Source organism: Rhinolophus hipposideros (assembly GCF_964194185.1).
Source record: "Rhinolophus hipposideros genome assembly, chromosome: 22".
Taxonomy (NCBI): Eukaryota; Metazoa; Chordata; class Mammalia; order Chiroptera; family Rhinolophidae; genus Rhinolophus; species Rhinolophus hipposideros.
Genome location: NC_138068.1, coordinates 181,993 through 209,189, shown reverse-complemented (window position 1 = coordinate 209,189; position 27,197 = coordinate 181,993). Strand labels below are relative to the sequence as shown.

General features: G+C 57.3%; 2 protein-coding genes across 5 annotated transcripts in view; both read left to right on the top strand.

Annotated features, from left to right (window-relative positions):
• Nucleotides 1-22,217, top strand: part of PRPF6 (pre-mRNA processing factor 6) — a 40,609-nt gene extending 18,392 nt beyond the window's left edge. For 3 of the 4 annotated variants that reach the window (XM_081033507.1, XM_081033508.1, XM_081033509.1), the window contains 11 exons: nt 240-458; nt 6,427-6,549; nt 9,674-9,795; nt 11,272-11,410; nt 12,620-12,739; nt 13,061-13,237; nt 13,634-13,767; nt 14,472-14,563; nt 15,411-15,525; nt 17,184-17,310; nt 17,809-18,029. In XM_081033507.1, the coding sequence (XP_080889633.1) occupies nt 240-458; nt 6,427-6,549; nt 9,674-9,795; nt 11,272-11,410; nt 12,620-12,739; nt 13,061-13,237; nt 13,634-13,767; nt 14,472-14,563; nt 15,411-15,525; nt 17,184-17,310; nt 17,809-17,961 (1,521 nt within the window). In that variant the 3' untranslated portion in view covers nt 17,962-18,029. Of the gene's footprint in view, nt 1-239; nt 459-6,426; nt 6,550-9,673; nt 9,796-11,271; nt 11,411-12,619; nt 12,740-13,060; nt 13,238-13,633; nt 13,768-14,471; nt 14,564-15,410; nt 15,526-17,183; nt 17,311-17,808; nt 18,030-21,175; nt 21,452-21,537; nt 21,691-21,865 lie in introns of those variants that run through there. The other variant, XR_013992265.1, reaches the window with a different exon arrangement.
• LOC308490736 (uncharacterized protein C20orf204) lies at nt 20,262-22,000 on the top strand (the record flags this gene model as incomplete). The annotated part of the gene is made up of 4 exons (XM_081033342.1): nt 20,262-20,267; nt 21,176-21,451; nt 21,538-21,690; nt 21,866-22,000. The coding sequence occupies 4 exons, from the start codon at nt 20,262-20,264 to the stop codon at nt 21,998-22,000; spliced, it is 570 nt and encodes a 189-aa protein (XP_080889468.1).
• Nucleotides 22,218-27,197: the final 4,980 nt, after the last annotated feature.

The window sequence follows — 27,197 nt, the reverse complement described above, 5'->3', positions numbered from 1 at the left end:
CACACTTCATAACCAGTGTCTGGAATGCATCACCGAGAATCTGTCACCTTTTCATGTTAACCAGAGAGTCACTAAATAAGTCAGAAGCATGACTGAACGGTTACTAGATCAGGTGACAAGTGCTGCTGTTACATTCCTGGGCTGTTCAGATGGCCCTGCAGAGCTCTCAGAATTCTGGGGCAGGGCCGTGGGGCAGACGGCGTTAGATCCCCCTTATTCCCGCTCTTCTCTCCATGCAGCTCTGGCTTGCCCTGGCCAGGCTGGAGACCTACGAGAACGCCCGCAAGGTGCTGAATAAGGCCCGTGAGAACATCCCCACCGACCGACACATCTGGACCACAGCTGCCAAGCTGGAGGAGGCTAACGGCAACACGCAGATGGTGGAGAAGATCATTGAGCGCGCCATCACCTCGCTGCGGGCCAACGGCGTGGAGATCAACCGCGAGCAGTGGATCCAGGTACAGTGGCGGCTGCACCCCCAGTGGCGGTCAGCTGTCTGGTGTTCTGCATGCAGGGGTCTCTCGCAGGCTGGGGCTGCCAGCTGGCGCCTGAAAGCTCCCACGTTGGCGAGGAAGCGGGCCCAGGCTACTTGATGTGATCCTGTCACAGCTTTTTGCAGCGTCAGAACCCTGAGGACCCACGGTCGGCACTGAAGATTGCTCAGTGTGTGGCCACGTGGCACCAGCACCACTGGGCGACCAGAAGTCATATGATCTAAAGGGAGTGACACGGCCTCGTGGCCTCTCCATTCCTCCCTGTCTTAGCCTTCGCTGTGGACTGCAGCTGGTGTGTGTCTGAAGAGCTAACCTCCCTTACTTATCTGGATGCCCTCTCCTGCCTGCCCTGCAGGGCTCATCTCCTGGGGCCTAGCCTGGGCGGCAGTCAGCTAGGTGAGGGCGCCTTCTCCTGTCGGCCTGCTAGTCCCACTGGAGGGGCCCACGGGGCAGCCCACACCCTCCGCTCGCTGCCCCGTCACTGCTCTGAGCTGGTCCAGGGGACGGGTACAGCCACCCCACAGCTGCTGTTTCCAGGGAGCCCTCCTGATCATCAGCATGGCTCTGTGACAGGGTGGTGGTAAGCCAGAGGGCCCCTTGTGCCATTTTTTTGAAAAACCTTGGGTGCAAGACCTCACATCTCTAAAATTTAACCTCTAGATTGGGCCTTTATTCCTTTAGTGTTTCTCTCTTTCTTTTGTGTGGACCCACGTTTCCTGCTGGTATGGCCCTCCTGCCAAAAGGACCTTCTCTAACTTTTCGTAGAGTGCAGGCCTGCTGATGGTGCATTCCTCTAGCTTCCGCACGTCTGCAGAATATGTCATCTTTGTTTCTGGAAGGTACTTTCTCTAGGTAGAGAATTTTAGGTTGGCAGTCTTTTTCTTTCAGTATTTTAGAGACATTGCTGCCTATCTTCTCACATGCTTCACTTCCAGGAAGACATCTGCCGTCCTCATCTTTGTTCCTCTCTATTGTACATGGTTGATTTTCTTTTTTTTTAATTTTAAGAACTTCTAGCTATTTTCAAGGTGTTTTTCTCATGGTTTTGAGCAGTTTGTAATATGCCTTGGTATAGTTTTTTTTCTCTTGTAGGTGGAGTTTGTTCAGCTTTTTGGATCTGTGGATTTATAAAATTCATCAGATTTAGAAAATGTGTGTCTACTGCCTCTTCAACTACCTGTCTCCCCCTTCAGGTACAATCACATTCGTTAGGCCCCTTGAAGTTGTACCACAGCTCATGCGCTCTGAGCTGTTCACTTTTTAAATTATTCTTTCCGTTTCATTTTGATAGATTATTAAGCTCTGAGTAACATTCCATAAAATTTCCATATATAAAGTGTACAGTTCAGTGGTTTTCAGTATATTCAGAGGTGTGCAGCAGTCACCACTATCTAATTTAGAAGTTTCTCATCGCCAGAAAGAAAGCTGCGCCCATTAGTTGTCAGTCCGCTTCTGCTAGTTCCTTCTCTGTCCATTCGCTTTTTTGCTTTCTTTATAGATTTCCATTTTGTGGACACTCTATAAATAGAATCACACTGTGTGGTCCCTTTGTGACTGGTTCTCACTCCATGTGATGTTGTCATGTACATCCTTGTTGTAGCATGGACGTGTGAGGGGTTTTTGCCCATTCTAAAATTGAGTTATTTATCTTTTTGTTTTTGCTTATTGTGTTATTGGGTTATGTTGAATTATAAGAGTTCCTTACACATACATTCTGGATACAAGTCGGTCACCAGGTCACCTGATTTGCAAATATTTGCTCCCGTTCTGTGTCTTGTCTTTAACTTTCTTGATTGGATTGATTGGAGCACAAATGTGTTTAATTTTTATATAGTCCAACTTACCTAATTCTTTCTGTTGTTGCTCATGCTGTAGGTTTCATGTCTTAAGAAACCTTCCCTGACCCAAGTTCATGAAGATTTACTTCTGTGTTTTCTAAGATTTGTGTTGTTTCGGGTCTTACATTTTGGTCTATTCGCATTTATTTGAGTCATTTTTGTATGTGATGTAAGCGAAGCATTTAGCTTCATCCTTTTACGTAGGGATGTCCAATTGTTGCCGCACCGCGGTACCTTTCCCCCAGTGCACGGTCGCTGCTGTGCTGGAGGTCCAGTTGATGATAAATGCAGGGGGTTATTTCTAGACTCGAGTTGTATTTCACTGCACTGTACTTCTGCCTGCATGCTAGCACCATACGGTTCCGATCTCCGTGAGCTTTGAAATCAGGAAGTGGGAGTCCTTTGTTCTTCACAAGATTGTTGTAGCTGTGCTTGGTCCTTGGTGTTTTCTGGTGTCGGCTCGTCAGTGTCTGCAAAACAGCCAGCTGGGATTTCGATAGAGATTGCACTGAATCCTTACTTAGTTTTCCTATCTGTGAGCTTGGGGGTCTTTCCACCTAGTTAGGTCTTCAGTTTTTTTTCTGCAACATTTCAGAGCACTGGTATTGCATTTCTTTTATCTAGTCCAGAGTATTTTATTATTTTTGGTACTATTATAAGTGGAATTTTTTTCTCAATTTTATTTTCAGATTGTTGGTTGTTAATATATAGAAACAATTGTTTTTTTCAATACTGAGCTTGGGTCCTATGACTGTGCTGAAATCATTTATGAAATTCTAATAGTTTTAGTGGATTCTTTACAGTTTTCTTCATGTAAAATCATGTCATCTGCAAATATTGCTTTACTTCCTCTTTTCCAGCCTGGATGCCTTTTATTTCTTGCCGATTTGCCCTGGTAGGTCCTCCAGGAGATGGTGAGCAGAAGTGCACAGAGCCCTGCCCCGGGCTTGTTCGTGGTCGGGGGGGATATCTGCTCTTCCATTGCGCGTGGTGTCAGCTCGCACGTCTCATTGATGCCCTGTCTTTTTTTTTTACTTATTCTTTTTTTTTCCCTCTCAGTTTTCATTTTAGGTGGCTTCTAGTGCTTTGTGCTTACATTTCAACAATTTTTTCTTCTGTAACGTCTGATCTGCTATTTATCTCATCTAGGATGTTTTTCTTCTCAGATCTTTCAGTTTTCATTTCTAGGAATTTAATTTTGGTCTTGTCAAAGCTGCTTTCTCGTGTTTCATGTCTCTCCTTGACATTGAACATGGGCAGTGCGGGTACGGCAGTTGTCTCAGTGTCCTCGTCTGCTGCTTCCAGCATCTGTGTCCGTTCTGGGTTGTTCCGATAGATATTTTTTCCCCTCATTGTAAGTTGTATTTTCCTGTTTCTTTCATGCCTGGTAATCTTTGATTTGTTGCCAGGCGCTATGAATTCTCCCTTGTTGGGTGCTGGATATTTCTGCATTCCTGTGAACATTCTGGATTTCTGCGTTGAATGCAGTTCTGTTCCTGGAGACATTTTGATCCTTTGGGTCTTGCTTTGACACTTTGCTAGGCTGAACTCAAGATGTAATAGGTTGGGGCCAGACAAGGGCCACCTTCCCTGTGGAGGCGGGACTGGTCTGTGTACTCTGCCCAGTGGCCTGTGTCTCCTGGGGGTTTCCAGTCTGGCACTGTTCCTGGCGGCCTTGAAGGTTGTTCTCGCAATCCTTGCGACGGGCTGTTTCCAGCCCTCCTGCACTGGTTGGTGCTCAGTGAAGACTCATGGGGGACCCTCTATGGAACAGATGCCAGGGTCTCTGTGCTCCTTGGTCTTCTGGGGCTGTCAGCACCACCTTCTCCACCGGCCCCTCCTGGGGCCCTTTCCCTGCACTGGTCCTGTTAACTGTCCCAGGCAGTGAGCCGGGCAGATGTGGGCTCCCCTTGACTGTTTCTGTGTTTCAGTTCTCATGGCCCTGTCAACCATGTCCAGTGTCTTGACAACCACTCTTTCATAAATTTTGTCTGGTGTCTTTGGCTATTTTAGGAGTGGGGACCTTGGCTGGCAGCGGCAGTGCTTCCTCTGGTCCTCAGAGCTTTTTGGTGGCTGACTGCATTCTATGGGGCTCGCTGCACTGCTTCTGAGCCCAGTGACCGTGGGACAGAGCGGATCTGAGGAAGAGCCCCATCTGTCCCCCTAGAAAGGTCTTTGTGCACTGACTCCCACCCCTGAGCTCCCTTTGGGGTGCACTTGACAAGTTCGTTCTGCCAGCCTGTATTTCCGTCTTGTCAGCAAGGGTGACGGCAAGTGCCCTGTCCCCTTGGCAGCTCTCAGGCCACCCCTGCAGCCCCTTCATGGAGACTGTGCCCGTGTTAAGAAAATACAGCATGAGCTAGAGCTTCATTCATTGTAAGCTTTCCTTAAAATTTCTTTTTTGCTACTACGCTTATAACGGAATGGAATGCAAAGGGTCTGAACAGATGCCAGCGTAGCATTCAGTCATTTTAACGTTAATGCTTAAGTTTTTCAGGACGTCTGCGAAGAGCGTTAAGACTTTGGGGTGTTTTGCTTCTTGAGTAAGGCACCGTTTATTGAGCACCTACTATGTTCTAGACTCTGCTAAATGTCCTGTAATCCTTGCCTTCCCACTTCCCACACTGTGTGGAACCCCGTGCAGGAGGCGCTGACCGCACGGCGCCACCACAGACCTGGGAGCCTCCCACATCCAGCCACCCGCAGCAGCATCAGTCACATGCGCTCACACTCATCATCGTCTTGTCCGTCTCTCTTGCTGCTCCTTTGCTGGTTTGCCTTCCCTTCTCACATTCTAAATAACTTGGTGGCTCAGCCCAAAGCCCCTTTCCAAGGCTTTTCTGTGCTTATCTCTGGTGATTTCGTTACACCTGTTGATAAGAATGTTTTTTGCATGCCAGGAACCCCCAAATGCGGACTGTGCTCTGGGCGCTCCCCGCAGCCCTGTCCCCCGGAACGTGTGATGGCACTACAGCCTGACGTGTCCGCAGTGCACCTCTGCTCTGCCCCCAAACTGACTCGTCCTCAGTCTTCGTACATCAGCAGGCGGTGTGGCTGTCTCTGCCTCGAGCGTTGCTGATTCCTTTCCCTCACGTGCATCTCTCACCCACTCCCGCCGTCGGCTCGCCACCCGTCCGAACGCGCCGCCCTGCTGAGGTCCACGTGGCGGTCAGATGGTCCCTTTGGGATGCTTCTCTGCTGCTCACAGGGTCCCTCGGGGCTCTGTGAGGGCTGCTGCGCTGTGCTTGTGTCACACCCAGGGAAGGCCTGGGGCTACTCGTGCAGCTTCCCCCGTGCCATGCCCACTGCCCTGGCCCACTCGGCACGCCTGCTCTTCCGCAGGAACGCTGCCCGCGTCCGACACTTGGGCCACCTCACACCGAGCGAGTCCCTGAAAGTGCACCTGCTCAGCCAGCATGTGCCTCCCGTATGCTAGAGAACACGCCATACCCTCCGTGTAGGTTGTCCAGGTGTGCTCCTCAGCCGCGAACAAAGGCCCGTGTCCCCACCTTTGCCTCGTGAGTGTGTTGGCACACCTTTCGATGTTGCTGATAGGATAAGAATGGCTTTGAGTTTCCTCTTAGATGTTTGGATTTGCGTTTGGAGAACTGTGTGTTTCGTGTCTGTTGCATTGTGGGTCCTGTCCTAGTTGACGGCAGGAGACAGCAGTGCTGCTCTGGCTGCCCACCTGCCCTATGGATGGCCCTCGTGATGGTCCCACCCCCAGCTTTCTGTCCCACCACCTCTGCCGGGCTCTGCTATGCCCTCACAGGTATGTCTGTCTGGTTGGAGTGTTTCTTCCCAACCAGCAGACCCAAGTGGCGTGAACTTGTCTTTCACTCCAGCTACTTTGGAAGTGTCTTGAGCGTAGAAGCCTCTTACAGACACTGAGTTGCCCGTGTAGCGCTCTGCGCACAGTAGGTGCTTATGTGATGTTTGTTGAGCAGATGTCATTCGGCCTTCGTGCATCGGGTAGGTGAGCAAAAGCAGGACACAGAGGCTCTAAGGCGTCAGAGCCCTCGGAGCCCACACCACCTGCTCGAGGTCACCGTCTAGCTCTGTGCTACAAATGCAGTTTTGTGTCCCTCTTTCAGGATGCCGAGGAGTGTGATAAGGCTGGGAGTGTGGCCACCTGCCAGGCCGTCATGCGTGCCGTGATTGGCATCGGGATCGAGGAGGAGGACCGGAAACACACCTGGATGGAAGATGCTGACAGTGTGAGTGGGCTAATGGGCACCAGCGGGCACCTCAGAGCCGGCCAGTGGGGGGCACATAGCTCCCATTGTGAGGAATGCAGTTTCCTAAGCCAGGTTTACAGGAAGGGCTACTGACTGATCGGCACAGCTCTGGGCTGGCTCGGACTCCAGGACCAGGCTCTCTGGGCTCCAGCTGCTTGCCTCGGGATCTGGGTTGCCCCCACCCTCAGTTCGGTTTCTGTTATAAATTGTACTGCAGAAAACATTTGCATATGGAGCTTTTGCCCACTTTGAGATTATTTCCTTAGAATAGGTTTCCAGAGAAGACATCATCGGGTCAAGTTGATAGACACCTTTAAGGTGTTAAGGTGTTTAATACCTTAAATGTGACCCTCTTTTTCTAGTTTATTTTGAAATAATTTTAGACTTAAAGAAAAGTTGCAAAACTGTACGAAGAGTTCTTAACTGTGTTTCCCTGAAAATAAGACCTAGCTGGACCATCAGCTCTAATGCGTCTTTTGGAGCAAGGATTTATATAAGACCCGGTCTCCTTTTAATATAATGTAAGACCAGGCCTTATGTAATATAAGATCGGGTATAATACCACGTCTTATATTAATTTTTACTCCAAAAGACGCATTAGAGCTGATAGTCCAGCTAGGTCTTATTTCCGAGGAAACACGGTATATGCCTTTCACCCAGATTCCCCAGATTAACCTATGTTACCACATTTGCTTTTTCCTTCTCCAGGCGTGTACACACACGCACACATGCTCCTTGTTTTCTGAACCATTTGAGTCAGTTGCACGTGTCATGGCTCTTTACCTCTAAATACTTCAGTGTGCGTTTCTTTAAAAGAGGACATTCTCTTACGCAACCACAGCAAAATCAGGAAATCACTGTTGGTGCAGCGTTGTTACGTAATGTGCAGACCTTATTCAGATTTCACCAGCATGTCCTTTTAGCAAAAGGAAAAACCCAGCTGTGTTCTGGTTGAGTAGCTGCCCAGGGTCACGTCCTCGGGCTTCCATGGCCTGGATGGTCAAGAGGAGAGCTCTGGTCTGTCTCTGGTTCCCAGGAGTCTGGCGTTTGTGAGGAGCACAGGCCAGTGGTTCTGTGGGGCCCTTTCCCCGGCCTCCACATGTTCCCAGTCAGGTTGTGTCATCCCCGTGGGCTGTCCTGGCACACACACGTGCCCGTTGATGGTCCGGCTCAGATGGCATCTGACAGATTTCTCCCTGGAAGGCTGCTATTATTTCCTTTTAATTAAGGGGTTTTTTGTGGGGACACACTCTGAGGCTGTAAATACCCCGCTGCTCCCCAGACTTTGGCCTACTAGTTTGTGGGCCTGTTAACAATGTTTTTGGCTTGTATCAGTTATTGCCACAGTATTTGCCAAATGCTGATTTTCTAAACCCTGCTTCTGCATTTTATTTGAGTTTAGTAGTAGGAGTTGAACAGTGATCGAAAGCCCCTCTGGCCCCCCCTCACATCAGAGACTGGTCCCTCTCTGCTCTAGGAGCTTGTGGCCCGTCACGCCAGGCCGCACAGCCTGCAGACGGCCTGTGCACACCTGCTTTGTCGGGATCAAAGACACAGGCCAACCGTCACGGTTTTGTAATAGCTCTTTAGTGCGTAATGTTTGCAATGTAGAGAAATAGGAGGAATAACTTAGTAAGTATCCACACGGGCTCTGTATTGGAAGAAGATCCTTAAACAGGCAAGAGACTCTGGGCCCTGGTTGCTGAGCCTCTTTTTACTCTGATTGTATTTAGATACTTGCCTCTGTCTTCTTTCCTGACACTTGTGACGGGGGGAGGGGCATCCCCCTGTGGGTGACACATGTGGGAGCAGAGACCACAAGCCGTCTCAGGTTTCTGCTCCTTCTTGCCCTCTTACACACGTACTGGAGTAAGCCAGTAAGCGGTTGTCCTTCAAAGAGCTTTTTGTAATTCTGAGTGAGACCCTCGTCATTTTTGTGCTCTCACCACCCAGGCACTGGCTGGCCCAGCCCACCAACACCCGAGAGCCTGGGTCGCTGTCACTTGATCCCGAAAGGCTGAGTAACTGACCTCAAGGACCTTGGTCAGAGTCACGGAGAGGGGCACAGGGGTCTGATTTTCAGCTCCCTCGCTTCCTGGATGCTCCTGGTCAGGATGTGCCTGAGGCAGGCCTCTTCCTGGTTCCTGTGGTGGTTGACTCATGGGGCCACGTGACCCAGGACGGGGACGGAGCTGCGTCCTTGCTGTTGTTACTCCTGCACGCCCGTTTCCATGCTGGTGGTCCTTGCACACCGGGAGGCTTGTTAGTGGTCTTCTCTGAGAAGGCAGCTGTCCATCTGGGAAGTGGCCTTGGGTGGCCCAGGTGCCCTCCCTCCTCCGTTGTATGCCATTTTTACTTCACAATTGCAAATCTTTGTTCCTGACACACTTCCTGATGGCCTTTCACTCACCTCAAGACATAAACCCCTTCTTGGTGCGAGAGGATTTTCAGAGTGTGGTGGAGTGAGGCAGGCAGCAGGTGCTTGTGTGCCGTCAGGGGGCATCCAGCACTGACGTCTGTGGTGGGCAGTGGCCTTTGTCTCATGTGGGGCTTTGTTCCAGTGAGTGTCTGAGGGACGGGCCATCCACACTGGTTGGCACTGTAAAGAGTGGCCGGCTTTCTTGTCCTGCTGCTTGGCACTAGCCAGGGAACAAAGTAAGGACAGATACCTCAAGAATGTGGAAGGATTTGTGGTAGTTCAATTTGAACAGACGGCTCTGCTTTCTCTCCTTTGTATTGACCTGTGTGTACAGGTTTCCAAGGAGTGCAGCTTTTCTGACTACACACTACGTCTGATTTTAGAAAAGGAACCAATGTGCGAGGCGTGGTCACCATCGTGCCCTCCCCGCTCACCTGCAGCCCATGCCCTCTGTGCCCGCTCCCGTCCTTTGTGGACGGCTGGCAGACAGCCTGTCTCAGGCCCCCATGCTCCTGTTGTGGTGCACGTGTCCCTCTCCTGGGATTTCCCTCCTGAGTTGTGCTGCTCCTTGGATCACCCCGTATGCGGTTTCTGGCAGATGCTGTCACTGGGGAGGCCAGTGCTGTGTCGTACTCATGCCTCCTGTTGGAGGCCAGCACTGTCTCATGCCTGTCTCCGCTCTAGTGTGTGGCCCACAATGCCCTGGAGTGCGCACGAGCCATCTACGCATACGCCCTGCAAGTGTTCCCCAGCAAGAAGAGCGTGTGGCTGCGGGCTGCTTACTTCGAGAAGAACCACGGCACCAGGTACGATTCCCGCAGGCGGCCAGAGCCTACCTTCCTTGCAGCCCTCTGCAGGGAGGGGGGGAGCTTCAGTGGCACATGGGACCTGGCAGCAAGAGCTGACCTTGTGGTTCTTTTTGCCGTAGGATTGTCACTATTCTCTAGTTGGAAACTGAGGGGTCACTGCCCACGGGAAGTGCCTGCAGCTGAGCCCGTGGGGTGCTGGGCAGGGCCTGGCCTGGTGCCCCTGTGGAGCCCCCATGCTGGTGTGGGCGGTGTGGCATCTGGGCCCCGGCAGGCCTGTTTTCATTTAAGCTGCGCTGGCTTTGGCTTGGGCTGGGTTTGTGCTCCGAGGAGGTCCTTGACAATTTTCTCTAATTGTGCCCTTTAATTGAAAAAACCTTTCGGGTCTGTCTTATTGGCGGGGACTGCTGATTAGATTAGGTGTTGCAATTTCTGGTGTTCAGTGGCCGACCCGGGCATCGGGCCCTCTGCTGCCCTGTTCTGGCTGGGAACCAGCCTTGCCGATCACCAGGCCACAGCTGGGAACCTTGAGCCCTATTCGTCTTTTGTAGTGTTTCACCTCAATTTTTTCAGGGTGTCTTCCTGCGTGTGTTGCTGAAGCTCAGGTCCCCTCCTCAGTCCCACGTGTGTTGCTAAAGCTTGGGTCCCCTCCTTACTCCCACCAGCTGGCTGGTGCTTTGAAGTTAACTCTTTTGGGAACATTTTGAGATGATGTGCTGGCTCTCCCTGTACAAGTTTGGAGCAGAGCCTCTTACCAGCTGTAGCTTCAGTGGCATGCGGCTGTGGGTCCTGGGTGCAGGGAGTGGTCGGTTGGTCCCCTGCCTCCGTCGCTGGCGCCCCTCCTATCTGGCCGACTCCTGGTGTGATGAGGGGCCAAGTGCTGGGGGCCTGGGCTCCAGGTTGTCTGGGAAGCAGGGTAGGTGCTGTCAGGCTTCCTTCGGACTGGCTTCAGTTCCCTGCACTCGCTTTGTCTTGCTGCTGAGGCCCGAGGAGGTCATGTGTGCCGCTGTGTGACAGGTGGTGGGCGTGCGAGGGCTGGGGGCTTCACACCTGAGACCCTGGCTGGAGGTCTTCTTGCTCAATGGTGACCTGAGATAACTTTCTTCCAGTAAGACAGTGTCTCTGGATTCCAAAGGATAGACTAGGGTCATAATCTTTATCAGCGGATCTGTGGTTAAAGATGAAAAGGCCTCTCCTGTCACCCAGACCGTGACGTTATCGCTCCCTCCAGGACACACGCTGTACAAGGGTCTCTAAGCTCTGCTGTTAAACAATGCTCTGCTTTGTAGCACCCTCTTCAGTGGTTGGTGCTAGAGCCTTTGTGGAGAGGGACGATTTCCCCACGCTCTCCCCATCGTAAAACCTGGTAAATCATTTATGGTGTCGAACTTTGGAGCAGTAACTGTCTTTGCAGCGCGCACCCCACGGCTGCAAGTGCCCGTGTGCTCTGCTGGTGACCGGGCCTCTGTCTTGCAGGGAGTCCCTGGAGGCGCTACTGCAGAGGGCCGTGGCCCACTGCCCCAAAGCGGAGGTGCTGTGGCTCATGGGCGCCAAGTCCAAGTGGCTGGCAGGGGACGTGCCTGCGGCGAGGAGCATCCTGGCCCTGGCCTTCCAGGTGAGGGTGGCCCGAGCCCGAGAGCGCCAGTGTGCACAATCCTGTCCAGACCCTCCCCTGTCCACTGGTGGGGGCCGGCCCGAGAGGGGACGTGCAGGGGACGCCAGTGCTCTCCTGGCCTGAGAACAGGGAAATGGCCCAGCCTATGGACACCTACCTCTTCGTCTCGGCCACACAGTGTGACTACAGGCTGAATGTACTAGAACACAGAACACAGGGCAGACAGGTGGCATCTCTGGGAGGGATGGGAGCCCAGGAGCGAGTGAGAGCCATGCTCCGAACAGAAGTTAAGCTGTACAGTCCTTGGAAAAAGAAGCTCTGTGCTCCTGTCCTCAGCATGGGGACACACGGGTCACATGTGAGCCCCATAGATGGGCGGAGTTACGTTCAAACAGCTGCACCCAGCCAGGCTTATTGTGGCTGTCATGAGCTTTGCAAGTATCTTATTTTTATTGTCACATATAACATCCTCATACTGTTTGACAGTATGAGTGTCAGGAGTTTGCAGCATACTCTGTACAAACTGGAGTGCTGTGTGAATGCTGATCTGCTGTTGTAACCCAGGCTGGCACAGCAAACCCTGTCACTTGAGTGCATTCTGTGTGAGGGACTGACCTGGAGCTAGCCTTTTCTCTCTGCTGTGTTTGAGGTCACTGCCCCTCTCTGAGTGCCCACCAGCTGCCTGGGCACTGCTGCCTCCCACTGTGCAGCTGCTCCTCAGGAGGCTGCAAGGGCCCTGCCCATCTGTCCGCTGGATTCTGGCTTATACGTGGCCGAATCCTGACCCTTGGGCATGCTCTCCACAGTGTTAGTGATTCCCTGGGCATCCTTCCATCCGGCCCACATGGACACACGGGGGTGATCAGTCCCTTGTCACAGGAGTGGGAGGAGCAGTTTGGGTCTGGCGGGTCCATGTGGGTAGGGTGGCAGCAACCCGCTCCGGCTTTGAGAGGCTGCACAGGCTTGGGGGGTCCTGGAGAGGAGGGCTATGCAACGGCCGGCGTTTCTGAGTGCCTAAGAGGCTTTGTGCCCATAGCAGTGAGCGGGCTGGCTGGTGTTCAGGAAGGTCGGCGTGCTTGGGCCGGACTCTGCTCTGCTGTCTGTTAGCCCCGGCAGTGCTCGGCTCCCAGGCCCGCTGCTAGGATGACATGTGATCTGCCCTGACCGCCTCGTTCTGAGCTCGTGCTGATGGTTCTGTGCTCCCCCCAGGCCAATCCCAACAGTGAGGAGATCTGGCTGGCAGCCGTGAAGCTGGAGTCCGAGAACAACGAGTATGAGCGGGCCCGGAGGCTGCTGGCCAAGGCTCGGAGCAGCGCCCCCACCGCCCGGGTGAGCAGAAACGCCCAGGCTGCACGAGGCCACAGGGGTCATTCCAGTGCGTGGTAGGGGGCCGGGGGAGGGACAGAAACCAAAGCCAAGGTGCTCTGAGCTCATTTGCTCAAGCTCCACTTTGAAGTGTCCTCGTGTGTGCACCCCACCTTGTCCCACTAGCTTACCAAGCACGTAAAAGTACAGCGGGATAAACAGCGTGGAAGGTCACCTGTTGCGTGGCCTTGAGCATGTACTGTGCAGGTACCAGCCCAACCCAGCCCAGTGCTAGCGGCTGGGCCCATGCCGTGGCCAGGGTGCTGACGGCTTGCCTGCTCCCAGGTGTTCATGAAGTCCGTGAAGCTCGAGTGGGTGCTGGGGAACATCGGGGCCGCCCAGGAGCTGTGCGAGGAGGCGCTGCGGCACTACGAGGATTTCCCGAAGCTATGGATGATGAAAGGGCAGATGGAGGAGCAGGAGGGGCTGGCGGAGAAGGCGCGGGAAGCCTACAGCCAGGGGGTGAGCCTGGGCCCTCGGGGGTGGCGGTGGACGGGCGGGCGGGGCGGGTCCTATGCTGCCCCTTCTGGGTGCTACCGGCCGTCTCCACATCTGGTCTCCCAGGGTCCCTCAGAGCTGTGTATGCTGCATGCAGCAGCCAGGTTAGGGCACCGGTAATGTACAGGCTGCCGAGTGCACACTCTGCACACACGTGCACAGCATGGGGTACACACACCCTGCACACGTGTGCACAGCACAGCATGTACATAAAACTCCCAACCCAGACATGAAGGGAGTGGGTCTCCATGGACATAGGCAGCCTGGATTCTGCTGGCTCAGGAGCTGGCCGCAGCGGTCACAGTTCCTCCCAGGCTCCAGCCAAGCCTCTCTGTCTCTTCCTTGTCTTTGCTGCCACAGTTGAAGAAATGTCCCCACTCCACACCCTTGTGGCTTCTACTTTCCCGGCTGGAGGAGAAGATTGGGCAGCTGACACGAGCCCGGGCCATTTTGGAGAAGTCTCGCCTGAAGAACCCAAAGAACCCCGACCTGTGGTGAGTCCTGGCCCAGCTCACCCTCAGGGGCTGTCCTCACTCAGGTGCTCATGAGGAGTTGTTGGTGCGGCGTTTCAGCTCAGGCTCAAGGAGAAGAGTGGCAGGTGCTTGTTAGGAGGCATCCCCGCCTCTTCCTTAGGGGTCGGCCTGGTGCTCGGATGGGCCTGTGGATGTTTGGTAGGGTTTAATCTGTGCTCTGGTAGAGGCTGTCAAGGGGAGCCAGGAGCTAATGGTGAGGAATCGGGCATAGATGAAGCCAAGAAAGCAGCTCCACAGAGGAGGTGACATCTGGGCAAGGCCTTGAGGGAGGAAGAGGAGTTTGTCAGGTGAAGCTGGCATTCTTTCCCTAGGAAACTGCGTGCAGATGTGCAGCGTAGGGCTCAGAGTGTCAGGGCTGGAGAGTGACGGGGAAGCTGGAGGAGACTCCAGAGAGAGGGGCAGGTCGCTGACCCTGCAGCCACTAGCATGCCAGTCTGTCCTCGTGCTCTACACCTTCACTTGCATCTGAGTGACGTCAGCGTCCCAGGTCTCCACTGCAGTGGCAGCTGCTGGTGGGCCTGACAGGGTACTGATGCCTCACTGCTCTGTTGGCGGGGCGGCTGCTCCGGCCACTGTAGCTCCCCAGTAGCTTCCAGAAGTGCGGCCGGGTGGGGGGCAGGTGGTGGGCACCGGGCGCTAGACCCTCCTCTTGGCCTCCGTCACAGGTTGGAGTCGGTGAGGTTGGAGTACCGTGCGGGGCTGAAGAACATCGCCAATACTCTCATGGCCAAGGCTCTGCAGGAGTGCCCCAGCTCCGGTGAGGCTGCGCTGGGCGTGCGGGCGGGCGGTGCCCCTGGGCGGGTCTCAGGGTCCAGACACGGTGCTCACAGGTGTGGTTCAGCTCCAGGTGGTCCTTAAGCGGTCCAACTGGTCACACGCTGGCCTTCCCACTCTGAGGTGCTGCCATTGCTGTTTTCTCTAAGAGTTTAAGTTGTTTTCCCCGCAGTCTGTGAGTAATGCCCATGCAATATAAACAAAATTTGGAATAAGGATATGAAATCACCAGGAAGCCCGCCACTCAGAAATCCTTGCCCTTAGTTGTTTTGCAGTGCTAACACTTGGGTTATTGCACAAAATTAGTTATACTAGGCGGTTATTTCTTGGCCTTTTTTTAAGGTGAAAATTTTGTGAGAATTTTCCATTATCATTGAATTTTCAAGAATGTAAATTTTTTAGTGGCTTCACAGAATTACATGTGAATATGCCAGAAATGCACTTCTTACCTGTTGTTCGATTTTTAATCTGATATTAATTGAAGACGACCATCTTTTTGCAGGAGTCTTGACTAGCATTTCTGATTGTTTTAACCAGTGAATTCTTAAATGTGAAATTACCCAGTCAGTGGAAATGAAATCTTGAAGGTTGTTGGTAGTCCTGGCCTATGCCCCCAGAAAGTTGTCCAGTCTGTGCCATTGGGGCAGCTGTGGCTGCAGGCGGATGGCAGCAGGGTGGCTGAGCACCTGTGGCCTGTGGCTCTCCCGTAAGCAGGTCTGGGGACACACTGGGCTAGAATTCTCGCAGGCCCGTTGAGCAGGCTGTTTGTGGATGGGTCTCTGAGCGCAGAGGTAGGAGTCTGAGGGCCAGTGTCTCTGTCTGAATTGCAGGTGTCCTGTGGTCTGAAGCCGTCTTTCTTGAGGCAAGGCCCCAGAGGAAGACCAAGAGTGTCGATGCCCTGAAGAAGTGTGAGCACGATCCCCATGTGCTCCTGGCTGTGGCCAAGTGAGTGGGGTGTCCCCATGGGGCTGCTGACCCACGGGGCCTGGGGGGCCTCTCACCAGGGTCCCGCTGGTCCCTGGAATTGGGTGGGCTCCCCTGAGGCTGGAGTGTGTGCGGGCAGAGGCCACGCAGACATGTGCTGCCTGGGTCGTTGCAGATCCCCAGGAGGGCAGCTTCCTCTGGGCACATGTTCCAGGCTCCTGTCGTGGGGCTGCTCTTCTGTCCATGCCACTTGCTCATGTTGGTCTGAGCTCCTTTGGCTCAGAGGGCTGTAAGCAAGGAAATGGTCTTCCCCGCGTTAGGGTGATAAGCCAGACCCTTCCCCTTGGTGCCCTGGGAGCGATCCAGGGCCCCCTGGTCAGGCCTAGGCAGTGTGCTCTGGGTTGTGGAGTGCACGACAACAGGAGGTCGGCGAGTGACTGAACACCATGCGCTGGCTTGGGTCAGGGGTCAGGGGCGTGGGGCGAGCTGGGGCCTGGGGAAAATGGTGAGTGGAGCAGTGAGAGCCACCTGGATCCCCCAGGGTCTCTAATCTTCTAGAAGGAGGGTTATGTCCTGAGAGGAGCGGGACCAGAGTGCAGGGCAGGGGTTTGGTGTGGTCAGGAGGCCGGGAGGTGACTGGTGCGTGTGGGGAGGGGGTCAGGTCACAGAGCTTGCAGCTGGGTGCCTGGGGCTGCTGCTCAGGGCTCTCTCCTGGGGGGGGGGGGTGGTACATGTGGCCCCAGAGCTCCTGTGTGCCCTCAAAGCCTGAGCCGGAACCTGGCCCACCCCAGGATGCTGCAGAGACCCCCGCACCTCCTCCAGCTCCTTGAGGGGCTCCTCCCTCCTGCCCTGTGCTGCCACCTCCCAGAGTGACTTGTGTGTGGCACTTGGATAGGCCACCATAAAAGCTCATAAAAGGCTTTGCTAAAGTAAACAAGTCACTCCTTGCTGTCCCCACACTGGTGTTCCTGTGTGTGTCTGCTATCTGGATTGTGCTCTTTACATCCCAGTTTATCTAACACCGAGCAATTAAGAATACCACAAGGCTTAAAAAGCAATCAAGCTATCAGAACATAGTCACTCCGTTTGGTGACTGAGACCAGCCCGAGCAGCTGCCTGGGGCTGGGGTCAGTGGTGCAGAGGGGGCGGGGCTGGGTGGAGCGTGGCATCCTGTGCTGCCCTCCCTGACGTGTGGACAGCTCTTGGATGGTCCTCATGCGTGCCTGCCGTGGGCCCAGTTTCCTGTGCTAGCCTGAGCCCCCCTCAGGGTGGGTTTGGGCTCCCGGCTGGATGGGGCAGGCTGACAGCGCCCCTTACTTTCCCTAATCGAAGTCATAGTCTCGTTTCTGTCAGGTTGACTGTCATCTTGTGTTTTACCCAGAGGAAATGAATAGCTTAGAGAAGTTGTTGCTGTGTGGGTGTTTTAAGAAGCAGTTTGCTCAGACAACGTGGCGGACGGTTGCGGCTCAGTGGTGTGGAGTGATTTCTGGGTAGCCAAGCCCCATTCCTCAGCCCTCCTGTTGGGAGCCCAAGGGCTCGCCGGGCGGTGCCAGCCACAGCGGGCACCCCACACGCGCAGCAAGAGCCAGGCCTCTCCCACCCAGGTCGCCTGTTGCTCATGGTGACTCCCACACTATTGTGCGGCCGCTGACGTCGGGTCCCGGCCTGTGTCCCCACAGGCTGTTTTGGAGCGAGCGGAAGATCAGCAAGGCCAGGGAGTGGTTTCACCGCACGGTCAAGATCGACTCGGACCTGGGGGACGCCTGGGCCTTCTTCTACAAGTTCGAGCTGCAGCACGGCACAGAGGTGAGGGCCTCTGCTGTATGCCCCAGGCTGTACACCGTGTCGGGCGGGGGCAGGCGGGCTGGTCTCTCAGCCTGAATTAACAACGTTTGGGCCATTTCAAGTGGCCTGGCAACATCTCTTAATAAGCTGGCCGGTGACTGGGTCCTGGGGTCACAGTAGAAATGGGCATGGAGTCCCCGGCCCTGAGGGCCGTCCTCATGTCTCACCGGGTGCTGTCCTGCACCCGAGCCCAGTGTGGCTTCCCGGCAAGCCTGGGCTGATGTCCCCTCACAGAACCGAGCGTTGTCACAGCTGTGCTCACAGGGCTGGGCTGCCCAGGGGAAGTCCTTGTGCAGGGCAGGGACTCTGGGCATGCGTGGCAGGTGCAGACGGGGGTGGGGGGGCGGACTGTGGGGGAGCTTGGTTCGGCCAGCACCTCTGTGGCCGGTGCCCAGCAGCAGGGCAGGTGTGGGGAAGGACCTGGGAGCCCCCGCTCACGAGCCGGTGCTGCCCGCCCAGGAGCAGCGGGAGGAGGTGAGGAGGCGCTGCGAGAACGCCGAGCCGCGGCATGGGCAGCTGTGGTGTGCCGTGTCCAAGGATATCGCCCACTGGCAGAAGAAGGTCGGCGACATCCTCACGCTGGTGGCCGCCGGCATCAAGAACACCTTCTGACCCTCCTGTCCCCACAGCGCCCCCAGCGTCTGTCCTGCTCTGTAATTAAAGGTTTTGTAGGTAGCGTTTTGGGGTTGGTGGTGGCTGGTTTTTCCTGGGCCTTCCTGGCGTGCGCTTTGGTCACCAGTGGGGCTGCAGTCTGGCCTGCTTCTCCTTTGCGAGGCCGCCTCTTACAGACAGCCCTGCCCTCGAGGAAGCACAGGAGGTTTTGTGGGAGGAAGTGCAGCTTTCATGCTGACTCCTCTGTCCCCTCGTGTGGACCCTCCCCTCAGAGCTGCATGGAAGTGCCCAGGGGTGACACCCCTGAGTGAAAGTCCGGCGGCTCACACCCAAAGTGCCTCCTAGAGCCTGTTGCTAAAGGATTGCTGGAGGCCCCCTTGGGCTTGTGTTGGAGAAAGATGTCGCCAGTAAGAGGTTTCTCACATTTGCAGGTGAATTAATTTTTGCTAATTTATAATCAGCAAGTATTCCAGAACACTTGTAATTGTCCTCACCTTTCCATTGAAAAATGCATTACCTGGGAGACTTGGCAGGTGTGAGGATAAAGGACCTCCCAGGGCCTCGGGTCCCTGCGCAAACCTGCGCACGTGCGTCTGCACTGTTGGAGACCAGCCAGTTCTCTGGGAAGGGGCCGTGGCCATGGCGGGACTTCCTTTGGGGTCTGCCTGTTACACTGAAGAGCAGCTCCTGAAGCTTTGAGGGGCTTGAAAGCTGGCTGTCTCTACAGATGTGAAAACCAGAGCCCAGGAACTGGCCATGACGTGGCTGTCACAGGGCTGCTGTGACTGTCTGTGCCCCGGGTGGGGCGTGGCTTCTCCTGGGCACTTCTCTGGCCTTGATATCAGGTGAGGCCTGCAGAGCCCTTGGGAAGTTCCAGAACATCTGGATTATAATGTGTGAATGTCTTGGGGGTGTTTTCTCAAGTGCTTTGAGACAGTGAAACTACTTTTGGAGGGGGTTGTACTTTAGCTTTCCTTCAGCTGACATTTTTTCAGCTCCGTCTGAAGGCCAGTAGGTTCCAGAAGCTGTGCTGCTGTGGGGAGAGTGACAACCTCTGGCCCTCCCGGGCAAGGTGCTGTGGCCCAGTTCCCTGCAAGTCTGTTTAGGCACGTGGCCATGGCCTCCCCAGGGACAGACCCCCTCAGCTCACAGTGGCGGGCAGCAGGAGGCACCTCTCAGCTGAGCGCTGGGCCACTGGGAAGTCCCACCCTGGGACCTGCTGGGGCAGGACCCCTGGATATCAGGGTGCATGGGCTGGCTGCTGTGGGGATAATTAGGTCCCGCTCACCTGGTTCTGCCAGCCACCGGGTTCCTGCGGGAGAGGTAGCTCCTGCTGACCACCAAGGAAGACCCTGATCGAAGTGTGCAGGCAGTGCCCCCACTTGCCTGGCTCCCCCTCCCACCTGGCTGAACTGCTCTCTGCCCACTGGCACACCCCCTCCCCGTAGCACATCTCCCTGGCGTTGATGGCTTAATCCAGCACCCTGGGCTCCAGGGTCAGGTTAATTGAAGAAGCGATTGGATAGGGGGTGGGGAAAGGGAGGGGGCAGGGCTGGGATCCTGGGGCCTCCCTCCGGCTCCCTCCCTCCTCCGATCGGAGGAGCCAACTTCAAAAGCCTTGTCCGCCTGCCGCCAGCCGCCCTGTTGCAGCCGACCAGGGAAGCCCCATTGGGTGGCTGGGCTTGGAGCAGGACCTGGAGTGGCCGCCTCACCCCCCACCTGAGGACCCCAGGATCATGTTGGAGACCCACTGGCGGGAGTAAGGGAGGGCCTGACCCCGAGAGGCTCATGGTGAGCAGCTTCAGGCCACTGGGGAGGGGGCTTCCTTGGGCTGAAGGGTGGGGAGCGTACACAGCCCAGGAGAAGCTGCTTGTCCCGCTGGGCCCCACCGACTGGGAAATCCCCGGTGGTTCCCGTCACCAAGGCCTGGTCCTGGGTGCTCAGCCTGGTGTTTCCCAGCATGGGGGTTGGGGTTGATGTCTGCTGGCTGATCCTGTCCTCACAGGCTGGGCTGGCCTGAGCCTTGGGCCCCTCTGGGGGGTGGGGACGGACACACAGCCCTTCTGAGTACCTCTGGGCAGCCAGCCTACCCCACTAGGACAGTCTTCCCGCCCCAAATCTTGTTCTCTCCTTCCCACTGTGACCTCTGACCCACAGCAGGCAGAGGGGCGACACCGAGTGGATTGACCCTGTGTCCAGCACATCTGGGGGGTTGAGAAGGGGCACAGCTAATTGCATCTGCTCTTTGGCCTGGCCGCTAGGTGCCCCATGTGGGAGCCCCCGCAGACACCCAGGCCCAGATGCAGGTTAGTGTGCTGCTCTGGGACCTCCGGCCAAGGTTGGGAAGCGGAGTCGAGTCCTGGTCTCGCTCTGTTCACATGACTAATTTTCCAGTTACTGTCTGACTCCAGCCTGGGGGCCTGGGGACAAGCCACTCTTTTTGATGTTTGGGCTTTTGCCCTTGAGAGCTGGTCCCCTCCATTCTTTGGGAGGGGGCCATTAAAAGAGATGCCCAGTGGAACGAAATGTGGCCCCCTTCCTTCACCTCTGGGGGTTTCCCCAAGCCTTCCCCTTCCAAAGGCGTGTAGCTCCAGGCCCTCACCGCTGTCCTGGTCGGGTTGGGGATGCAGGAGACCTCTCTTTCCATGGCTCTCAGCTGTTTGTAGCAGAGCCGTTGGTGGGGGGAGCAGGTCGGTTCTGCCCCAGGCTCCTGTGGGAAGGGCAGAGCGACAGCAGCCCCGTGCTGTGGGCACCCAGAGGTGAGCAGTGTGCTGGGGCCTGGGGGCACTCGGCAAGAGGGGAGCCCATCACTGGTCGGGGTGGGAAGGGGTCGGCACGCACCCCAGACCCAGGGCACCCCGCCCTGCACCGTCTTGTGGGCACTTAGCACCTTACCCCCATGCAGAGCAGAGCACCTGGTGCTCCTTCCTGCCTCTGGAACCCTCTGTCCTTCCCAGCCTCTCACCCCGCAAGTCTCAGCACTGGGCTGTCGGGCCTGCTGTTTCTCTGCAGCCTAAAACAGCAGGGATTGGCCCTGCCAGCCCTGTCCCAGGCCCCTTGTTGGATGGCACGACGACATCTCCATCATTACATCTGCTTAGAGACTCCCCAGGTTGGGGGGAGCGGTGGCCCACACAAACTGCCTGAGGGGCACTGGAAGGAAGGCCCCCTCCAGAGGCCAGGCTGCCCCGCCCTGACCTCGTGACCCTTCCAGGTGCCCCTCAAAACAGCGCTGTGGGCGCTGCTGCTGGTGCTGCTGGGCATCGCGCCAGGCTGGGCCAGGCTCCGCGCCTGCAGTGTCCCCGACGTCCTGCTGCACTACCGTGCTGTCATCTTTGAGGAGCTGCAGGCTGCTGTGCAGCAGGCAGGGCCAGGGGCTGAAGGGAGCGGGCCAGGCCCCAGGCACCTGCATGTCATTCCGAAAAACCAGACTAGAGCGCCCTCCTCCCGTCGGTGGAGTCGGGTGGGAGCCTCCTGCAGCGCCCAGAAGGTATGACATGAACCCATCCGCGCCCTCCTGAGGCCTCTCAATAGCACTCTTGCCCCAGCCCCCGATTTCCTCCCTCTCCTCCCCAGGAGCACAGTATCCTAAGGTCCATCGCATCCCTGGGTCGGACGCTGCGCGGGGCAGTGGCTGGGGGCCGCCGCGGGGCCCTGGAGAAAGCGGCATGGACCGTGGCCCTGCGCACCGAGGCGGTGATGCAGCGCCACTGCTGGACGCTGCGCCAGGTGTGCGACCCGGGTGTGTGCGGGTCCAGACCCCGGGCCCTCTGTTCCCACGGTTTAGGGGCTTAACCTCTGGCCCAGTGACCAGGCCGCGGCTCCCCCAAGGGCTGGACGTGAGCTGCGGGGGGCGGGCACGGGAACTGTGTGCACTCGCTGACCGCCCTGTCCCTGACAACAGAGCCGGCGGCCCCAGACACGTCCTGGCCGGCGTCGCGGCAGCCGGAGGCGGCTCCTACGGCGCGCCCTGGACGCCGTCGCCACCTGCTGGGAGAAGCTCTTTGCGCTGCGCGCCTCGGCCACACACGGCTCCTAGAGCACCCTGCGCAGGGCCCGGCCTCGATTGGTGACAACCGCCAGCTCTCCGTTTTGTCGACCTTGGCTGACTGCTGGGTCCAGGCCCCTGCTGCGTCGCGCCCCGCGCTCCCCAGAGGGCCCAGCACTTGGAGATGCTAGACCTACCGGGTACCTGGCCGCCCTCCACTCACTGCGCGAGGTCTTAATAAACTGAGCTGGTGTTGCGGGTCCTGTTACTGCCTTTGCCTGCCGGCTGTGTGGCTGGGCTGTCCTGGGGTCTGCTTGGTGGGGAGTGGGCCCTGGGCCCCCGACAAGCTTGGGTGGGGAGCCTGGAGGTACACTGCCTGCCACGCCAGGCGTGGGCTGGGGCAGTGCTCCCAGCCTCCGGCAGCAGGGGGCGGATTGGGACACTGGGCTGGATTCCCGCTCACTCCCCATGGCTTTAGGGTGGGGTTAGGGGTTGGGGGGGACCCCTGCGGTCCTAAAAACGTTGCGTATCCGTCTGCTCCACTCTGGAATGGGGGAAGGGGTGGAAATGGAGGGGAGGGGAAGGCCGAGCTTTGTGAATTCAGAGCAAAACAACCGGATAAAGGAAACGGGCCTGAAGGGAAGCCAGAGTCGCTGGCCCTGGCTGCAGGCGAGGCCAGGCCATTTCCTGCGGCCCTGGGAGGGGTGGCCGTGGCCCCCTCTTGGAACTGGACAGGCTGGCCAGGGACCTACTGTCTCGTGCCCTCGGACCCTACATTTGCTTGGCAGAGTGGGATGCCAACCTCTGGACTCCCCCACTCACAGCATAGGCCTGGGGGTGCACAGCCCCCTCCTGAAGCCAGTCTGGGGAGCAGTGTGGGGAGGGCAGGCAGAGCACCTGGCCATGGTGGACTCAATGCCTGTCATCACATTTCTCCTGGACAGGTGGGCATCCAGGAGGCATCAGGCTTTCCTCTAAGGCCCTGGCAGGGCAGGATGCAGGAAGGCCTTCATGGTGCAGCCGTCAGCATGGATATAAAAATAAGGACCACAAGAGCTCCCGCTGGACTTGTGTTAACATGTCTGGTCTGCACAACAGGAACTATTGTCCCTGTTTTATAGATGAGGAAACTGAGGCACCAGGGGCTTGCAGGGCATGCCCCCAGTCACAGCCAGGAAGTAAAAGGGCCAGGGCAAGCCCAAGGCACGAGCTCGGCTGTACCCCATGCAATGTGCACTCAGCCCCCACTGCACTGAGAAGAGGCTTCCAGGCCACGAGGTGCAGGTCACCTGGGGGCCACAGTCAGGATGAGGGTGACGCCCAACCTACACGCCCCATGGAGTGCTCGGCGGGGCTCCATCTGGGCTGAGGCACGGGGCAGGGCACTGACTTGTCCCCAGGTAGTGAGTCCCAGAATGTCTGAGCTGAGGAGGGATCAAGAAAGGCCCCTGCCCGGGGAGAGGGGGCCCTGAGGGACTACACTTGGACATGAAGGGTTGAGGGGAGGTCTAGGCACCCCCAGGGTCCTGGCCTGAGCACCTGGCTGTGTCCTCTTGAACTTGGGACACTGTGGAGGAGCAAGTAGAGGGGAGCACATCTCTGTTGGATGGAGCAGTCCCATCCCGGGGCTCCTGCTGTGTGAGCCAGGTGGACACAGGCCCGATTTGGCTGGAGCATAAGGTGTAGGGGCGGCAGAAGGCCAGTAAGAATGTCCAGGGGTCTGGGTGCAGGGGCAGGAGGACACGCCCTCCATGGAGGCCCCCACGATGCCCGTTTCCCCAAGGGCCCAGGGGAGAGCACTTCTCTCCTGATGTCACCGAGGCATGGCCACCTGGTAGTCATGGCTGCTGCCCACCCACACTGCTCCCTTCCTGCTGCTGAGAGCACTGGGCAGCCCCTCCCCCTGCCCCCACCTCGTGTGCCTGAGGAAGATTCAAAGCAGAGCCTCGTGGGTGGGACCCAGTCCCCACTTGAGTCCTTGACCATGACCACAGGGGGGGCCTGCACCTGGGCCCCGTTCCTCTGTGTGCTTGGGTTGCCCAGGAGTGTGTACACACAGGTATGTTTATGCACAGGTCCGGGCTCTGCTGCCTGTGGCCAGCAGAGCTCCTCTCTCAGGCAGGCCCTCCTGGTCTGTCCTGGCAAACTGAACACCTGGGGGTGAGGATGGGAGGCATGTGGCCCAAACCAGCAGAACCCAGTGTCCCACCCCCAGCCTTGCTCCTCGGCGCACCTGCCCCGCCCCACCACCTTCACCCTCTGCCCTTTCTCTCGGGGCCTGAGAGGGCCTGAGACGTGTCTAGGGGCCTCAGCAGTGAGCAGAGCCTCTCACGTCTTGCCCAGTCCTGCTTCTGGCAAGCCCCAGGTGATGGGCCAGCATCACGGGTGTGGAGCACCTGGGCTCCTGCCCCTTTATCTCAGAAGCTATCTGTATTCATTTTGTGGGGCCACTGTAAAAATTAGCACAAACTAGGTGGCTTCACACTGTAGAAATTTCCTTTCTCATGGTTGTGTAGGCCAGAAGTTCAAAATCAGTGTCACCAGCCTGAAATCCAGGTGTCTGAGGGCCGTGTTCCCTCCAGGGGCTGTAGGGAGAACCCTTTCTGACTCCTGGCTTCTGGGGCCTCCATCGCTGCAACCCCTGCCTCTTTTGTCTTACAAGGACACTTGTCACTGGATTTGGGACCACGTGGGTAATCCAGGACAATCTCCTTACCTGGAGATCCTTATTCACATCTGCCAAGACTCTTTTTCCAAATACGGCCCCACGCACAGGTTCTGGGAGAGACCATATCTTTGAGGGGAGGGGTCAAGAGGGGCTCTAGCTTCTGGGACAAAGTTCACTCGTCTAGGGAGGGGACGCCCCAACCAGACCAGGTCTGGGGGCAGGTGCACACAGCCACCCCGAGCCCCTGAGAGACAGACTGGGGGGAAAGCTGAGGTGCCCTGCTCAGATTTGTAGACGCTGGCTCTTCTTCAGGCTTAGTTAGCACTGAGACCCTCTTTGTGGCTTGTTCACTGTGGCACACGAACTGCTCAATAAATGTTTGCTGGCTGGAACAGATGGACACCAAAATGGAAAGAGACTCCCATGGGGACAGGGCTGCTGGCCATGGAGCCACCGAGGACAGAGTGCCAGTGGCATGACTCCATGGACAGATGGGCCCTTTGTGTCCCTGGCCTCGCAGTGTCTGTCAGCCCGTGCACACTGCTGAAGCATGTGGCCTGAGCCTGGCTTTTCCAATGTAACCGTTTCTGGGGCTCACACATGGTGGCGCCTGCACCCATTGGTGCTGTCCCACACACATGCCTTCTCAGCTGCTTCCGGGAGGCGGGTGGGGGGGCTGGGACACAGTGGTGGGGCTGTGCCAGGGTGGAGCCTCGGGGCAATACCAGGGTTGTGCAACTTCGGAAAGCAGAGAGCCAGACCCCCCATGTGCAGGGCCTTAGAAGAGCAGGCCAGGCCGACTTTGAAGGGTAGCCCGGGTCCCACGGCCTCCCCAGACTGGGAGCTTTTGAAAGAACATCTGGAATGGGCGATTGGCAAACTAGTCTCTGGATTCGAAAAACCAAAAAGTTAATTGTGACTCTGCCACTGTGTGTGCCCACCCCCGCACATATGCGTCTCTCTCCCAGCCCCACCTCCCGTGTCTGCCCCTTCCCAAGCTGCCAATAGGCCACGGGGGTCTCTGTGCCAGCCCAGCGCGCCTGCCCTTCTGAGGCTGCAGCCTGCCTGTGACCTGCCTGGGGTGCTCTCATGGGCTCCAGCACTGCCCCCCATCCTGCCCCCACTGGCCACCACCCCAGCCCACTGAGCAAGGGGAGGTGGTGGGAAAGATGAAGGTCGGCCAGCCCAGGCCCTTGGAGACACAGCTGCGGTGTACAGGGAGTAAGGCTGGGGACAGGACGTGAGTGAGCCAGGCCCATCTGGCGCTGAGCGGAGAAGGCCCGGGGCAGCACTAGGGGGAGGGGACCTGGGAGGCCCAGGAGGAAACACCTGCGCCCAGCCCTGAAGGGGGCGCTGGCCTTGCCGGCTCTGGGCCCTGGACAGAGCCTCGGCGCGGCTGCCCATCCCTGCAGGTGTGCGAGGAGACTGCTTGCTCCAGCTGTGGTTCACACGGAAACACTCAGGGACCCCTACTCCAGGAAGCAAAGCACATACTTGGGGGGGGGGTTGTGTGCCAGGTGTTGAAGCCCATTGTCCCTGCCAGTGCCCTGCGGGACCCTGGGGGGGGGGGCAGAGACAGTCCCCATCCTGGCCCCTCCCTAGGAAGAACCTCAGCTTTGTAAACACAGAAACAAACAACCGGCCTACCTCCCAGAATGACCCCCGCCCGCAAGAACCAGCAAGGAGCCCGCACCTGCCGGGGGAAGCAGTCCTTGTTCGGGGGTGAATGGGGCGGTCAGCACACGGTGGGGGGCAGGGTAGCGTGTGTCGTGGGGCGTCCTGGGCTGCACCCTGGGGTCACCAATGGCTGCTGTCCTGGCAGGGTGCCTGCTCACGTCGGTGGAGGGGCGCAGCCTGGCTCAGCGGAGCCCTGTCGCGGGCTGTGGCCGTCGTGGCTGGGGGGTGAAGCGGCAGGGCTCCCGGCCAGGTGATCAGCGCCTGTCCTCCCACCGCTGCCGCCGCCGCCCGCGTCCCCGCGTCGCCTGCCCGGCCTGCGCAGGGCGTGAGGCCAGGGGTCCGGCTGCGGCCCCAGATAAGCTCCGCACCCGCCGCCGCTTCCTGGCTGCCTCCCAGCGCTGTCGCCGCGCGCCCCTTCCTGTTTCCTCGGGCGGGCGGGCGGGCGGGGTCGTGGGGATGGCGGGGTCGTGGGCGACAACGTGGAGATCAGGGCTCTCACAGCGCTTGGCCGGCCGCTCTGCCCGCTCCGCTCGCTGGGAGGTCGGGTGTTTGCGAAGGTGGAGCGGGTCGGGCTGTGGGCTGAAGGACCCCGGGCTCCCACACTTCCCCCTCCCGTCCTGGGCCAGCAACTCCCACGCTCTTGGCTGAAACCCTCCGTGGACTGGATTGCAGTCTGGTCCTTGGAGCCCCTCCGCAGCCTGGGGCAGGAGTGGGGCGTGGGCTGGGAGGAGGATTGAGGCTTGGTTTTGGGGGGCTGTTGGGACCGGAGGTCAGCAGCTCTGGACAGCCCCGACCTCCTGCTTGAGGGCAGCTGCTCTAGCCTGTGGACTTCAGGTCCTTAACACCTACCTGCTCAGACTTGGTCATTAGAAATACAAATGTAGGGGCAGCCGGTTAGCTCAG